Here is a 17,698-nt window from a genome sequence, read left to right as displayed (position 1 = left end):
ATGTGCACATGCCAACCCCCACATTCACCCACACTGTCAGCGAGACAGAGGAGAGATGTTCTCTTGTTTGATGCTTGCCTTGCCACTGTCATGTTTGCTTGTATGTAATGCCTATCACCGGCTGTTCGTCATCCCTCCACAATCACACTGCATCTCCATTACACATCCGCACAACTCTGACCTTTCACTAAATAAACTCTTTTATTTAGAAATCTTAATTACCAGTTTTTCTCTGCAATATCCCCTTTCCCCTCATTCGTTATGTTCATCATCTCTGAGTGACTGCGAGAGCCATTTACCCATGAAAAAGTAATTAACAGCAGATTTTATATTTCCTTTCTAGGAATGGAAAATTAAAATGACCTTTTTCATTATCATACTCAAACAGATGACCACACTGCATATACCTATATACATTTTACACTCCAGGAAGAAGTGATGGACAAACCAATGGCTTGTCCAAATATATAAACCTAGAGCAGGGAATCCAGTTGACAGCGTACCCACTGATGAACAAAGAGCAGAAAACACAGCAGTGCAACACTTGCTGAGGCGGTGGAACACTGATTCGGTGTACAAAGCAACCAGAGGGAGCTTTTGTATCTTTGCTTGTGGTCTGGACTAATGACACACTGTAGTCCGGGGTTTTTTGAACTGTGTGAGACGTGATCCACACCGACTACATTAGCTGGGATTCTCAGAAAGCATCCACTTTTGGCGATGGGTCCCAAAGGCCACCTCCTGGTGTGATTTTCTCACTATTATATCCCCCTCTCTTTCCTTAATAAGTACGTTGCTGTTGGTACATGTATCTGTGCCCTCCACATTCTTGGGCTGATTTTTATTGACTTTTATTGTATTGTCATGTATTTTCTCACACACACACACACACACACACACACACACACACACACACATGCACACACACACACACACACACACACACACACACACACATGCACAAACAGACACATCACTTCAGTTCTTTGAGATCTTAAGAAGTGGGTGTATGTGATTACAAATGAATTTATATGGACTCTTATGCTTGTGTGTAAATGTTAGTGGTCACCATCAGTGTGATACTGTTATGATTCAGCTGCAGAACACACTTCAGCTGTGTGTGGTTACTACAATACTGGGTTATCTGTGTCATCACAGATAGCTCAAACCTTGTTTTGCATGCTTGGAGAAACTCCAGCATTCTTTTAGTCACTCGTGGTTGCTCCTTTTTTGAATCTCTTTAATCTCACACCGCATAAGGACATTTTTATTTTATTATATTTTCATTTCATCCTTCCTAATAAGCTGTTTAGTTCAGAACACCAGTTTTAGGGCCCTTAAAAGAACTAGTCACAATTAAAAGAGAATCGGTCATATGATTGTTGGGTTTTTCTCTATATGTATTATTGTAGCATGGCACTGTGGGTGTAATGTGTAAGTGACCCAATACTTTTGTCCATATAGCAATTTTTGCAACCTTCAATTGTGCATCACTGCACAGCACATCATGTATCTCAGTCACGTTTAATAGAAACAGCAATGCACTCTAGAGTAAGTTATTAGGTTCTTTATTTTTATAAATTTTACCTTGATCTGCACGGTCCATATTAGTTTTTACAGGTTTTTTTTTTCTCTTTTTTGCTTCCTTTTAACATTACTTTATTCTTCAATGCTGACTTGTATTTTGGAGGAAAAGGGCACATAAAGTGTCTATTATGAAGTCAAGGAGCTTGATATTTGCAATACAGAGCTTTTAAAAATAATAAGCTTCACTGGAAAAAAAAGTGCGTGTTCTCCATCCTTTCATGCTCTTCTGATCTTTTTCTCAGTGCTACTCACCTTTCTCCTCTCCATCGTTTGTTCCTCTGAGGCGCTTTCTTTGACCTTCTCTGCTCCCTTGCTCTCTTCCCTATCCTCCCCTCCTGCTCCTTCTCTCCTCCCTGAACATCTGTGTGTGTGACAGGCGAAAGAACGGTGACAGTCCCCCGACACTCCTGCCCTCCCCTTTCTCCTCCCATTTTCCCCTCCTTTTCTTTGGCTGGCTCTCCTGTTCACTTGGTCTCAGTCTCTCACCTTCCATTCCCCCACCGTAAGGCTCCTCCATCTCTACTTTATTCTGTCAACCTCTTTTTGCACCCCCCACCCTCTCTCCCCAGGGCTTTCACCTTTAACTGCACCGCTGTTCTTTTTTTTATATATATATCACTCTTCACCCTCCCATGCTAACCTCTGTCAAGCTGCACCTCCGCCCCACTCATCTCTAGTGTTCTCCTTTTTCGAGGTCTCTGCTTTTCTCTCCAAGACACCTTTTGCCCACTTTTCGTGTCTCTGAATTTCTTTTGCTCCACTATGTCCTTTGTTTGAGTCACATGTTCTCCTCCTGACCCCTAACACTCAGCTCTTTAGTCCATTTCTTTTTTCCCCCTCTCTCGTTGTTTTTTTATTAGTAATGAGAATCTTTTGAAAACACCTACCATCACTTTCATGATCTTTTGAACTTACATTTCTCTCTGGACATTTCTGATCTTTCTCCTTCTCGTTCCCATCTGTTACTTTTGGTAACCCTGTAACCCTGACATGTCTTCTGCTCCATCGTTCCTCATCAACTTTTCCCCCCTAATTATTCCCTTGTCCTTTAATTTACCCCTTTACTCCATCCATGAGTCTTCGTGGATTTCAAAGTCAACTAAACTAGACTGAATCATGCTTTCTTTTTTCCCCTCTTTTTCATCATGCCATCCTCATCGTTTTTCAAATGATAAGAAAATGAATGTATATCCAACAAAGGAGAATAAGCTCAGACTCTTAGCCAGAACTCATTCAATAAAATGAAAATGGCAGAAGGTGTCGGCAGAAGTGGGATATAACCAACAGATGTAAAAGAATGGGGCAGGAACAAGGTGCCAGAAAGGAGTTGGGTACGCTGCAAGAAGGGGCTAAAATAAAAATTAGGTTTGAGCAAAAGGTAACTGGGTCTGGCAGAAAAGAGCAATAAATTCAGTTGAAGTATTGGGAAGTGTCAAATCTGCAAAAATGTCAAAATAGCAGCACACCCAGAGGAAAAGAAAAAGATGTGTGAATCTACAAAATGTGTTTTTATGCCACATACCAAATCAGACTTTGTGCAGTGTTGACAATAGGGCTGCCACAGACAATTATTTTGATAGTCAACTAGTCACCGATTATTTTTGCAATTAGTTGACTAATCAGATCATGCATCCATTGAACGTAAAACGTACAGCTTATTGCACCAGCAGCATCTGCTCTTATATAACTATCATTAGCTTACAGCTTGAAGTGTTTAAGGTATGTGCTAACTAAAAATAAAGACAAGATGATAGTTTGTCTCGGTGGAGTTTAATAAACTCAGCCGTCTGCTCCTTGGTATCTAAAATATAACAGGACACCGGAGTATATTCTCGAGCATCTCACACTTTTTTTTTTTTTTTTTTTTTTTTGCCTGTCCCGTTTGGCTCTTTTGCCATCAGAATTGTTGTCTAAAGGCAAAGAAAGATGCCCAACGGATTTACTTTACCAAATTGACCATCCCAGCCTTGCCATAATGGTCCATTTGATTCACCTTTTATTGTTTATTTTATTTTCACTTATTGAACATGGGACAGACTTGACTGGGGGAAAGAAGGGGAGAAAGAAAGAGGGAAAGAGAAACAGCTGAGAAGAGGGACGGGGGAGAAGGGCAAAAACCAAAAACCAACAGAATGAGCAGAAAAAGAAAAAAAAGAAGAAAAAAAAAAGCATATATCAATCACCTGGATCACCTGCTGAGAAAGAAAAAAGAAAACAAGCAGAAGAGAACAAGAGTAATAGAATAAACAACATCACAATGATATATGGGAATATGACAGTAAATACTAAATGTTAAACATTATTGTGCAGCACATAAGATCAACAGAACACAGTGTGCTTTGAGGTAGGAGCCAAAAAGGGTGTAGTTTGTGGGTGTGATCACCCGTGTGTACACCTGTGAGCATGGACGCGCTTGTTTTTTGTTTTTTAAAAGGTTCCTTCATGTAATGATCTGCTAGAGGGTGTGGGGGGGCCACAGCCCCGTCCTCCAGGGCATGAAGCAGGTATGGAGGAGATCAAAACTCCAGACATCCAGAGGCCCCCAGAACACAAGAGACCAAGGAAGACCAACAGAGGGGCAGCCGCGCCACTGTCCCAGAAAGAGCTGAGGAGAGTCCCAGATGAGGGCTCACTCAGCAGCCGCGGAGCAGAAGCCAGGGGGAGTTGCAGTGACGCGCCCGTGAGCTCCGCCGGCAGCCAGCCGTGCCTGAGTGACCGAGCCCCAGGCCGAGAGGCCGGGGGCACCCCACCTCCGAAGTGGCCCGAGCAAGACCCAGGCTCCAGGCCCCGATAAGCGGCCGCCAAGGAGTGAGCCGGTGTGTACCTGGACGCCCACCCCCGGACACAAAGAACCACCAACGCACCGACGTCTGAGGGAGTCCGCCACTGGCAGGGGAAGTGGTGGTAGGGGGAGATAGGCCTCCAAACCTTGGAGGGCCTGAGATGTCCCCAGAGAGGTGGCGCCTGACACCCAACCTGACATATAGACACAGACATACAGGCACACACAGATACAAACATCCATTCCCACCCTCATGCTCTCATATACACTTACTCCACACTCAACCAACGTGGAGACAGACATAAAGAGATGCTGTACACACGATCACACTCCCCAAGCGTACTCTAAGCCCCGGGTCTAGGTACCCTTGCCCCTGGAGGGGGGGGAACTGCACCCAGACCCAGGTGGTGTTACCCTTTTCCCTGCGGTCGGGGGAGGCAGACCGCCCCGACTCCGCAGCAGCAGGGAGGCCCCACACTCCAGACCGCAGTCGGACGGCCAACTCCTCCTCCTAGCCCCCCCGCTCCAGCAGGTCGCAGAGAATGGGGGTGAGAGAAGACTCCAAACCTCCCTCCACCTGCTCATTGTAGTGTTGATGCATGTGTGTTCTAAGGTGCATTTAAAACCCAGGAGGGCTTGGAGCTACCTGCCAGAGAGCAGCAGGTAAGCGCATGGTCCCTCCTGCTGGCCCTCAACGTCTACGTGTATTTAACATTGAGAGGTGGGCAACGACGCCAGGGGTGGGGTGTACACCCTGATGGTACTTTGGATTCCGTGTATCGTGCCCACCCCCAAGATCCTATATGTATGTGTAATGAGAGTGTGAGTAATGTGAATGTCTAAGTTGTGGGATAAAATTGAGGCAGGGGCAGCCAGAAGGGGACAGGGGGGGGGGGGGGGGGCTCCTCTGCACCCTGGTGACATACCCCTACTCCAAGGTCCTGCATGTGTGGGTGGTTGTGATGGAGCGGGAAGAGGGAGGCAGCTGGAGATGGGGAGGGAAGGAAGGGAGGGGCAAGTGACCCCTCCCTGGGGCCAGCTCCCCCGCTGACCCCAGTAGGCACCCCCATACTCCGCGACCCACCAGGGAAAGGGGGCCCAGGCCCATCCAGACCGGGGCCCAGCGCAGCAGCGCCTCCCGGCCCCACAGAGCCCAGGACAGTCCACCCAACCCCACCACAGAGAAAACTGCACCCACCCCACCATCTCACACTTCTGATAATCAGTTGTCTGCTTGACATTTATTCAGCTGTGTAAAAACTATAACTTTAATCTCAGCCAAACCGATTCACTCAGGAACAAATAAAATACTGAAAAAAAGCCAAACAATAACATTTTTAAGTTATCTAAGTGAATATATATCATGTTTAACCTGAGTAGCGAAAGATGGCGGTGGGTTTGAAAACGATTTCCAGGAGTCCGGTGTTCTAACCGGGTCTAGTGACCCTAGCCCCCGGCTAGCTATCGAGCTAGTGGGTAACAGACGTCTCCGAAAACGTCGGAGCGCTTTTGAAAATATGTGGTGTCTTGATAAACTGAGCAGATATTTGAGGTTTACACTAGAGATGGACCGATCCGATATTACGTATCGGTATCGGTCCGATACTGACCTAAATTACTGGATCGGATATCGGAGAAAAATAAAAAATGTAATCCGATCCATTAAACATCACGAAAGCACCTCACAAAACTTGCAACACGCCGTAACTCACCTCAGAACGTTAGCACGTCAGAGCAGTATGCATCACGTGATAGAGCGGCTGTGGCATGCCGGACCTGTCGGTGGTCTGGATAGCATGTGGAGCTTCGCTAGCAACCTGGCATTTCATCTCCGACAAAGTTATCCCCGAGAGAAGTAAAGCAAGTGTGTAAGTCCATCTCTGAATGTTTGTAAAGCATTCCCACGTTAAGCTTAACAAGTGACTGCCTCTCGCTCTCCGGCTGCTACTTCAATCTGAAACTGCTTAAATGATCAGCTGATCGGCTTTTCTGTCGCGAGTCCGTCTCTCTTGTTTGTTTTTGGCCCACTTTGCACCAGAAAGAGGAAACCAGCGGCTGAACAACAGCAGCACGTTTAAGCTTGATAAGCTGTTGTTAGAATTTATTTAATATTACTTTCTACACCAGGATCTTTTTCTACGTAGCTGACGCTGGTAACTGTGCAGGGGCGGATCTAGCAAAGTTTAGCCAGGGGGGCCGATAGGGCATGAACAGGGAAAAGGGGGCACAAAGACATACTTTTCTTTCTTATTCTCATTTAAAATGTCTAGCTTTTAATAAATAATTATCTGACACACAAAGTTTTAATTTGATGTAAAATGAATAGAAGTCAATTACTGTATATAGTGACTATTAAGTCTAATATATACCCTAGTAAGCTATAGTACTTTTTACTTTGGGAAGGTACCATCTGTGCAGTCTGCAATTTTGTTGAAGAAAGATGTTGAATCTATTTAATATTTCTTGAAAAATAATTGATTTCTGTGCATTTTTTTTTTCACACTGCATCAAATTAAGGTTGATTATGTCGATTAAGCATCATGAGGTGGAGCGTGAGGGGTGGTTCCTTATTTTTTATTTATTTATTTTTGTTGTTGCTGGGAGTTGGAACCCTATTAGTTAGGTTGCTTAATATTTACGCTAAGTACTCTTTAAAATACCAGAATAGGGAGGATGGTGTAGGTCTAAGTTTATTAGATTGATCAGTATTGCTGAACTATGAAATATTTTTTTTTGTATACAGGTATAACAGAATAGCTTTAGTGTAGTTGTTGTTTTAAACTTGAGTATGAACTTGCAGACTTGCAAAATGCAGCAAGATATTTAAAAAACAGTTTTGTTGATTAAAAAACACTATCGGATTCATATCGGTATCGGCAGATATCCAAATTTATGATATCGGTATCGGTATCGGACATAAAAAAGTGGTATCGTGCCATCTCTAGTTTACACAGCTACATTCCCGCCTGAAAATATGTTAAACGTTGATTTTGTGACCCAGTAATATTAAAACTAACTAGCAGCCGCCATTGTTGGAAACTGAGCACGGCCGCGCTGGGCCACGCTATGAATTCTGGGACATCCTTGTACATGCAGTGCTGCCATCTTCTGTTTCAGTCCGTTATTACACTCTTAAATCCTACTACTTATTCCTGCGTCTTTCGGGATCTTACAAAGCTTCAAACGACGTGTCGACTATTCATTCAGTCGTCGACGATTTTAATAGTCGACGTAATCGTGACTAGTCGACTAATCGTGGCAGCCCTAGTTGACAACAACCGATACTACTGTGAAAGCAACTGAAACTACTTCAAACTTGAAGAAGAGTTAAAGCTACACTGAAACTAACATAAGAGAAGTCTAGCTTCAAGTGATTTTGTAAAATCAATCAATCATTCAATGAAAATAACATAATGCCCCAAAACTACTTGAATCACTAAACAAATATGAATGAAGTGGAACTACCTGGAAGCTGTTGAAAAATTTAAATAAACTCCTGGTTTAATTATGTAGCTCACAACACCCTGACACTTAAAATTAGAGATTTAAAATTCAGCCCCTGCAATTCTCAGTACCCAGCAATGACCAATTAATTCACCTAGAACAATGTGTGAAAAATTGCTAACTTCTTTGCTTTGTGTTATTCATCGGCTACCAGTAGAAACTGTGCACTCAGGCAAAAGGAGAATCTGAAAATATTACTGGCAATATTCTAAAGAATGGAGAAAGAGAAATAAAATCGTGGGTTTTTTTGTTGTTTTGTTGTGTTTTTAACCAAACTTTCCTCTCCTTTGTTATTTTTGCTTTTGGTCATGTCTATCTCCTTCTTTAACATAAATGCATTTTACCTTTTTTTCCAGTCCATCTTCACACATCTCATCTCTGTCTTCCATCAGAGCCATAAAAGCCTCTCTTATTACTCGCTTTACTCCTCGTCTCATCCATCTTCCTTGTTTCCATTTTTCTACCCTCTCCCTTCTCTTGTCACCAGCCCACGGCGCACACCTTCTCGTCACTCTTTCCGACACCCCATCCTCCTATCTTGTTCAAAGTATCACACTGCCTTGGTCATTGTCCGCTCAGCTTGCGTTCTTAATCTTTATTTTCTGCTGTCTGTTTACTTATCACCACCGCTCTGCCCCTCCCAAACCCAATTTCTCACCTTTCCTTTCTCCCCCCTACCCTTCTCTTTTTTGATAGTGTTTTATCCCTCCACGGGAATGGCTTTGCTGCAACGGGTTTTTGAGGTATTGACGTTTCCACTGATATGGGCTTGGTTATCTGTCAGGTCCGGGGCCGGAGTGTAATGGCTCTGTAATTGGATAAGGTATAGGATTTTTGTCAGTAGGGTAAATTGCAAACTGCCTCACCCTCTATTTTATCATATGACTATCATCTCTCATTCTTCTTCCACTTCACTTAGCGCTCTTCTCCCACTCTCCTGTGCCTTTGTGGTCTTACCCTTTTCCCCTGCCCTCACTTTGTCCACACATTTCAGTTTTCACTTGGAAAAAAAACCCAAAACAACATCTGTCACTCTCCAACACTATCTTATCTGCATGTGTGTCCTTTAGACAAGTGAGTCTAGAAGAATGAAAGAACTGACATAGCCAGTTCAGAGTCTATCCACAAGCAAGCTTTGTGAGCTGTCTTGTGGACAAGTCCAGGGAAAAAGTATCTACTTCTCCACACATCTGTTTTATGCACCCCTTTGTGCTTTCTTTTTGGTATTTTACAATTCTAATAGTAGGAAAGACACACTGTAATGTTGACATTTATGCCATATTTTGTTTTGTTTTTTCTTCTTATCTCTGGCTTTTATTATAACGGCAAATGAAAATTAGGTCAGTGTCATCATTTTTTGTTCCCTTGCATCTTGCAGTTGCCTTGCTCTTTTGTTTCTGGACCATTTACCCTGAGGTTCATTTAACCTGCAAGGTCCAGGGGAGTTTGGCCTTTCCCGGGTAGACAACTGGAGGGGTGAAAAGGGGACAAGTTTTAGGGGACACATGAGAGTTTAGCTGGCAATGAAGACAGAGCAATGAGTTTTTAGGCTATTGCAAGGACGTCGACTGCCACTGAGGGGATTAGGAAACAAAACACAGCCATCTACCCCATCAGTCTTCACTATAGTCATAGGAAAGTGGCACTGAAACACTCGCCCTCGTTGTTCTCAGAGATACTCATTTTCAGATACTCATTAAAGCAATACATCACTTTTGGAAGAAGATTTTTCCACAATAGTGCATCTAGCCCCGGAGATCATAACCTTTAACCCTTTTAAGTTACGATGGCTTTCCAAGCATATTTGATGGTCTTCTAATCTATTCAAAACAGTAAAGAAGAGGTCAAACAATTACTCTGTACTTTTGAGCAAGTAATTTCCCTCAGGCCCAATGCCCACTTTGAAAATAACCGAAAAAATTACTTTGTATTTATTCTAACTGAACTGTGTACAGTAAAAATCAAAATCCATGCTCCACCAGGGGGGTAATTCCACTTTAATCTGCACTCAAGGATGCACATATCAAACAAAAGCTTAGCTGAAAATGAACGGAGACATAACCATATGTAGGTGTCAAGACGAAATGGGTTACATGACAGCACTTGCAATTTGACTTATAGGCTTATAGTCTCATTCCGTTTGTACAGGCTGTTGTTGTATTTTGGGATGAAAAGATAGTGTTCTTCCAATTTAATTGTATTTTGTTGTTGAAAAGTGATGATTTCAAGAATGAAATGGATGAAAGTGATGCTCGAGCATTTCAAAAGTGTCTTTATGTCTCAGCTACTGGCATTAAAAACGAATCCTTCTTGAAACCTCATAAATACTAATGACCTTCCTCTTGAAGCTGAGGCATCTTCTATATTGGAGAACATATAATTCTAATAATCATAACAGGGAGCGTATTCTCCTCATTCTTGTGAAACATCTTTATTGTCAGAAGGCTCTCTCCCTGTATGCAAAGCATTTAATAAATTATTACTTCTACACTGGTGCTTGCTAGGAGCAAATTTCTGGGCTACACTCTGGTGGACACTGACCATTAATAATAGGATCGACTAACCTTGTAACGATTAATGCTTTTTGCAAAATGTCATTATTGGAGTACGGTGAGTTTCTTTACCTGTCTTGGATTCTGCTCTAACAGAAGTCTTTGCCAATAAGATACAATTGCACCTCACTTTTGTATAATTTTTTATCATACTGCTAAAATTATATAAACTATTTGGGGAAAACTGACCTTTGATGTCCTACTCATTATGAATAATTACTGACTTTGCAGGAGCCGGTGGATGGTCACCTCTAGACAGTGACCATTACCAGTGGCTACAGGTGGACCTCGGTTCAAGAAAGCAGGTGAGCGCCATAGCAACACAGGGTCGCTACAGCAGCTCTGATTGGACGACGCAGTATCGCCTTCTCTACAGTGACACAGGAAGGAACTGGAAACCTTATCATCAAGATGGCAACATTTGGGTGAGTGGACCAGTAATTTGTGTGGCTGTTATGCGTGTGTGTCAAATGCACAGGTGCAAACTATAAGACTATTAAAATGTTCACATCCTGTGGCCCACACTTGCTTCTAAAGCATCTCATCTGTTTTGGATTACTTCCCAATCACCTTAATTTACCTTAATTTCAAATATGTGAGAGTTCTAGCAGTTTAATTCAGTTCTTTTCTACACCATCGCACACTGGGACAGCTATTTAAAGTAGAGTAAATGACTTGCTCTTGAAACAAATGATGGCATTTCATTAATCCAAATATTGCTAAGTCTATTCTCAAGTCTTGATGGTATATTGCCAAATTGGGTTGGAATTTCAGTAACACCATCAAACTAGAAACTAAAAAAAGGGCAGTTTTGTTTATAAATATTTTTTTTTATTGTGGAGTACCCCAGGACTCTGTCTTAGAGACTATTTTATTGTCTTTTTTGCTAGTATTGTTTTTAATTATGTTGTTTTCATCCTTATACAGATAACATTTAGCTGTGCACTTGAATAGGGCTTACTACTAAAATCTCTGAAACAATTGATTATCTGAAACTAAACTTACTGCTGATAAATAATGGAACTGAATTTTTTGGTCATTTACACCAAAATTCACACTCCTTCTTAAGATTCCTTAAGAAATAATTTTATATTAATTCAATTCAATTATATTAATTATATTCAATTTAAAGGAAAGCCCTGCAAATACATTTAAGAGCATTCACAGAACAATGCTGGCAAATGTTTAGGTAGATTTTTGAGGCTGGAGTTAGCTGTAATGCAATTTGACATGTACATATGTCAACGTGGTTACTAAACTATCAGAAGAAATGCTGATTTTGACATTCTCTTCTATTCTAAATTGGATAAATTTGGTTTATCTAAAATAAACTTACAAAGATTTACACTGATGCTTTTACAAGCTTTCTCTTTAAAATGTTTTTTTTTAATTTAAATCAGCTGTCAAGCTCTGTTCCTAACTTAGCTTTCACTAAATGTCTTGTTAACCTTGTAATGCCAAGTGTATCATATTTGATATTGTTGTTTTAAAGACCTCTGTATCATCAGTGTGACTAGCGTCATATATACAGTCAGATACATGCAGTGCTACTGTGAGCAATAAAATGCTCAAAAATGCCAGATTAAAACTCATATATACACATTTATTTACATTTATTTGTATTTATTTTAATTTGTCAGAAGGTTCAATAAACACTCCATAATTAAAAAATAAAATTATACATACAGCAAGCTTCAATGTTCCTTACTTAAGTGCAAAATCCTCTTCTTTACCTACGTGCATAGAAAAAGCAGAAAACCTTGTTTAGGATGAAAAATCTTAAGTATCACTTCAAAGCACAAGGAAATTTTATTCCCTCAGTTTAAACCAAATGTAATATGACTGTGGCTCATCTAATTGAAGATTTACTGGGTCTTAGAGGAAAGATATGACATAAGAACATCTTTCCAAAATGAGCCGTTTGCATTCAATGTTTCCCTAACAGTATGGATGTGGTTTATTTTTCTTTGGCTTTATTTTCTGTGTCTCTTGTGCCAAAACAACACATTTCCATCAATGAATTGTTAGCAAGGACTTGAGTGGGGCACCTGACAGTTTGTGATCAGCTAATAGGTTAATGGCCTTCACTGTTCACTGTTGCTGCTTTGCGAAAGGCTACAGGTGATAACAGATGGGAGACAAAAGGACAGGCCTGTCGTGAATAATGCTGATACACCAAACTAGACAGCAGAAATCTAAAACCTTGAAATGCAGGGGAGGAGACTTTTTTATGTTAATCTTAATAGTAGAGTTGGAAAGGATATGTATTTGCTTTGCTTGTTTTGTCTTTTCCCCAGTGAATCTGTAAAAGCTTGTCATGTAAATTACTGCTACTGTGCGATGTAGTGCCTTAAATAATAAGCTTTATCACAGCAGCTTTTACATGTTAACTTTAAATAATGTTTGAGGCATTTGAAATGATCAGATCTTTTGTTTTTGCTTTTGAAAACACTGCAGATGTTTGTTTTTTTTTAACAAAATACACAAAACCATCAGGAATGCTTTGAAGGATTTTTTACTTTTTATTTGAGATTAAAGGATATTAAAGGGAGTGATTAAATGAGTTTGCATTGCTGTTACCTTCCTATCAGCTCAAAGTTGTCTGGCAGTAGAACAGCCTTACTAATAAAGTAGTTGCTGAATGTATGTAGCGTGACTTTGCTGGAGTATACAGCAGTCGGTCCTATGTTCTCAGATTGTATATACTTCCTGTGTCTGTTTCCTGATGCATACAGTAAAGTTTCACAAATATAATTGTGCTTTTCTGCATTTCGGGAATTTTGTGAAGTTTCAAACAAAATATTTCACATTTTAATTTTGCAAAACTCCTTCCAAAGTCAGTAAGATTATGATGCTTTTAAAGTGTGGTGAAAGGTTCTTATTCATTCATCACAGGGTTGAAGTAAACGTGTAATGAAAAATGGCTTAAATGTTTTGTGAACTGTATTAAGAGTGGTGAGAATGACTTTTCTGCTGTGAGAATAATGCCAGATCAATTCAGAAAAACTTAATACACAGATGACAAAATTTCATAGTGAGATTTCTGTTCTGCAAACACATTTTTTATCACCAATTTAAACACCACAACTCTGTCACAGAACCGGACATTAAATATCAAATTCAACTACTATGTTTAAAATGTGTGCAGTGTGCTGCGGCATTCATGTTTGAACCACTGTTAACTTGCACGGTTACATTTCTGTCTTCTCTATCAGAATCCTTTTGAATGGCTGAACATGTAAACTCAAACCGCAGACATACAAGTGTTCATTATTTTTAGACGAAAGATGCTTTCTTCAGTTTTGGATTGATTATATGACATAAAGACACAATAAAATATGCCAGTGTCAGCAATACTGTCCTGACATCTATATAAGATAGTGAGGGCATTTTAATTAAAATCTACTTGATTTCATTACACACACACACACACACACACACACACACACACACACACACACACACACACACACACGAATGCACTAAAAATGTTCTCAGTGCATTGCAGTGCTGTAACGCAGGACCTGACCCAGCATCAGGTGGGAGTAAGAACTATTCATCTGTGACTATTTAAAGCCATAACTGGTTTAGATGATAACAATTTCCATTAAGAGTGTTAGTTTTCAGGCAATTTTATTTTATTTATTTTATTTTAAATATTTTTTAATTACATATGTAAATACAGTCATGTATGCAAAAAAAAATTTGTTCATATATAGAAACATTCATTACCGATGTCATTTCCTCATTTTCTCCTATTTAATTATTAGATATTCAAAAGTTTTATTGCTGTACATGAAGATGTACATTTACTTCCCTACTTCTGGTCTTACAGGTATCTAGAGTTCAGTAAATGCACTCTCACCAACTTATCTTGTTGAGTTTGGTACCAATTCTTTGCACACACTGAAACACTGTAGAGTCTCATCATGAAGTCAACCATCTACTGTATAAGCCATGACTCACACAGATTCTTCCTGACAGACCTAATTCAGAACCGAGTACTTTTTCACTGAGTGTGCACCCTTCCTCCCGAAATAAAGCCTGGGCTTCCAATCTTTCTTCTATCTCTGATGATGGGACAACATAACAAACAACCTTTTCAATCAAACAAAAGGTGGCTAAAAGGAGATCCAATGAATTTTGTTAGTTAATCTTGGTTGTGCTAAAAACCCCTAGTTTTCACTCTGTGAGTCTGCGCCCATGTAGAGGTGTGGTTTGCCAACAGACAAGGCAGGTAACCAGGCCAGTGGGGGAGCCCCTGCACCCTGACAAACGTTACACTACTGTAGTGGCGATGTGCAACGTTTGCATTAACAGTATGCGAGGCATGACCTCTCTAAAGTACTCCACCTGACTTCACTCATTAGTTTGGAAATGGCATGAATGACTCTAAACAATGAGAGACAATGAATGAGGACAGAACAGAATTAAATACTCAATGAAACAATAAAGAGGAGTTCTCCTTCTGGGAGTGAAAAAAGGAAGGAAGAAAATAAGAAAAAGGCAATATAGTTGTGGTAAACATAATTAATAATGATTAATCAAAGGCCAAATAAGTACACTCTATTGCTGTAAGTATTTGCTCATCTGCCTTCACATAAAAACTTAAATGACTTCTCATTCTTAATCTGAACCGTTAACCGTTAACAGCAACTATAACAACTACAACTCTTCTGAGAAGACAGGTTTCTACAGGGTTTCAGATCATGTATGGGAATTTTTGATGATACAGATGTGCATTTGTGAAGTCAGGCACTGATGTTGGATGAGAAGGCCTGGCTCGAAGGCTCTGTTCTAATTCATCCTGAAGATGTTCGGGTTGTGGTGAGGACTCTGCGCAGGCCAGTCAAGTTCTTCCACACCAAACTCTCATTTATTTATGGACCTTGCTTTAAGCACTGGTAATGTTTGTCATGTTTGAACAGGACAGTGCCATCCAAAACTGTTCCCACAAAGTTTGGAATGTCTTTGAACCAGCAAACCCAGACTCGTCCATCGGATTGGCACACAGAGAAGCGCGATTCATCACTTTAGAGAACACGTCTTCACTGCTCTGGAGAACCGTGGTCTGGTGCTTCACAATTCTGCATCCAATGCTTTACATTGAGTTTGTTAATGTAAGGCTTGGAAGCAGGTACTCATCCATGAAAACCCTCACCATCCACTGACCCTGCAGTGAGATTTTACGTAGCGTATCCCCTTAGTTGCCATCATTGGCCGATTGTGGCTCAAGAGTTGGCAGTTCCTCTTGTATTCGGAAGGTTGCCGGTTCGAGCCCCGGCTCCGGCAGTCTCGGTGGTTGTGTCCTTGGGCAAGACACTTCACCCGTTGCCTATTGGTGGTGGTCAGAGGGCCCGGTGGCGCCAGTGTCCGGCTGCGCCCCAGGGCAGCTGTGGCTACAATGTAGCTTGCCATCACCAGTGTGTGAATGGGTGGATGACTGAATGTAGTGTAAAGCGCTTTGGGGTCCATAGGGACTAATTAAACTGCTATACAAATACAGGCCATTTACCATTCCCAATTGCTTCTACTTTGTTATATTACCACCAACAGTTGACAGTGGAATATTTAGTAACAAGTAAGTTTCATGACTGGACTTGCTGCACGCTGGCATCTTATCAGGGTACAATGGTGGAATCCACTGAGCTCCTGAGAGTGACCTGTTCTTTCACAAATGTTTGTAGAAGATGCCTGCATGCCTACATGCTCGATTTTACACACATGTGACCCTGGAAGTGATTAGAACACCTTGATTCCACGATTTGGATGGGTGAGTGAATGCTGTGTAAATGCTCCTACTCTAGCTTTAACTCACTTGAATCCTGCAACTTCTACTAAAATGAAATTATTTAACTGGCCTAACACAGCAGGCTGGTGTGTCCAGCTTCGCAGGCCTTGGCACAACCAAGTCGAGTACAGGTGGCTGGGAATCAGAGTTTGGACACAGGCAGTTGATTGCTAGAACAAGAATTCATACATAGAATTCAGAAGAACTTTTTGAGCTGTTTTGTACTGTGATATTGTACTCAATTTATTAAGCTAAGTTGTTTATTGTGATTTGCTACTGTAAGACTAATAAAATTACAAAGTATGTCTTATCCTTTTTTCAGCTGCGGGTACTAAGCTCTGTAGATAATGTAATCCTTTTTTTGCCTATCATGGCTTTTACTGGTTGCCGTGACATATACGAATCGTTTACAGTTGAAAGTAAATTAAGCTGTTGTTTTTGTCTGCGGCATCGTAATTGTTTGCCAGTTATTATTTATTCTGAAGTATTTTTCTCCTGCTATTAACCCTGATTCATTGCCTCTAATATTTCTGCAAATACTCCAAAACACATTCATCTCTTTGGCGTTTTTGTAACTATAGCCAACTTTTTTCCCCCCTCTGTTTTGCCAAAATTTATGACATGAATATTGCTTTTTAATTTATTGCCAGTGGAATTCAAAATATTGCTTATGTAAACAAATGCAGAGCCAATAATTTTGAACTGGGCATATACCATCAATAACCCATGCAGTTACAAGGAAAAACTGAGCACATGGATTCTTTGCCTCTTGGCTTATTTAGATGTCGAGGAGCTGCAGAATCTACACAAATGAATGCACACATACATGCAGACATACTTGCACTCCTACTAACCCCTGCTGATAATTAAGCCTGGGCAAAAGTTTAGACCTGTTTTGTGAAGTATGTGGCTGTTTGTGTGTAAGTGGTGATGATATCGGAGCAATCAGTGCTATTGATCAAAGAGATAGGTGGGGGGTGGCAGGTCGCTTAAGCCAACTCTCTCTCTCACACACACACACACACACACACACACACACACACACACACACACACACACACACACACACAGAACTACCATCAAGCCCTGTTTCAGCCCATTCAATCACATTCGGCTCAATCCCATACACCACTGGATGAGACTCACACAGTGATCCCCAGAGAGCAAACTGCCTGTCCTGCACTTTTATGTATGAAGGTTCTATTCAAGAACCTTTTGCCACCAATCACCATCTGCTATTACTCCACGCTGATGACTTAACTCTTTCACTGCCAAACTAAGAGAACAACTTTTTAGTTAAAGCAAGTGTGCCACTTCCAATATAACTGCCGTGAGTGTGCAATTCACTGAGAAGGATGACTGCTAAAGGCCTGGAAAAAACTGTATTGGATGTGTGAAAAACAGTGTTTTTAATAACACACTAATGCACTTCCAAGGAATCAAATGACACAGATGACTGATTGTAATAATTAAAGCACCAAA

The 17,698-nt window shown here is 40.9% G+C and overlaps 1 protein-coding gene across 2 annotated transcripts in view; it reads left to right on the top strand.

Moving 5' to 3' along the window:
* Positions 1 to 17,698, top strand: part of cntnap2a (contactin associated protein 2a) — a 409,241-nt gene that overhangs the window by 170,967 nt on the left and 220,576 nt on the right. For both annotated transcript variants that reach the window (XM_085287388.1, XM_085287389.1), the window contains exon 3: positions 10,657 to 10,850. In XM_085287388.1, coding sequence (XP_085143514.1) covers positions 10,657 to 10,850 — 194 coding nt within the window. The remainder of the gene's footprint in view (positions 1 to 10,656; positions 10,851 to 17,698) is intronic.

The sequence above is a fragment of the Mchenga conophoros genome, linkage group LG9, assembly GCF_057382185.1.
Source record: "Mchenga conophoros isolate Kocher_MC1m ecotype Shallow Benthic linkage group LG9, M_conophoros_male_GT1.1, whole genome shotgun sequence".
NCBI classification, from domain to species: domain Eukaryota; kingdom Metazoa; phylum Chordata; class Actinopteri; order Cichliformes; family Cichlidae; genus Mchenga; species Mchenga conophoros.
Note: the sequence above shows the minus strand (reverse complement) of the source record. Positions and strands in the feature narration are given on the sequence as shown.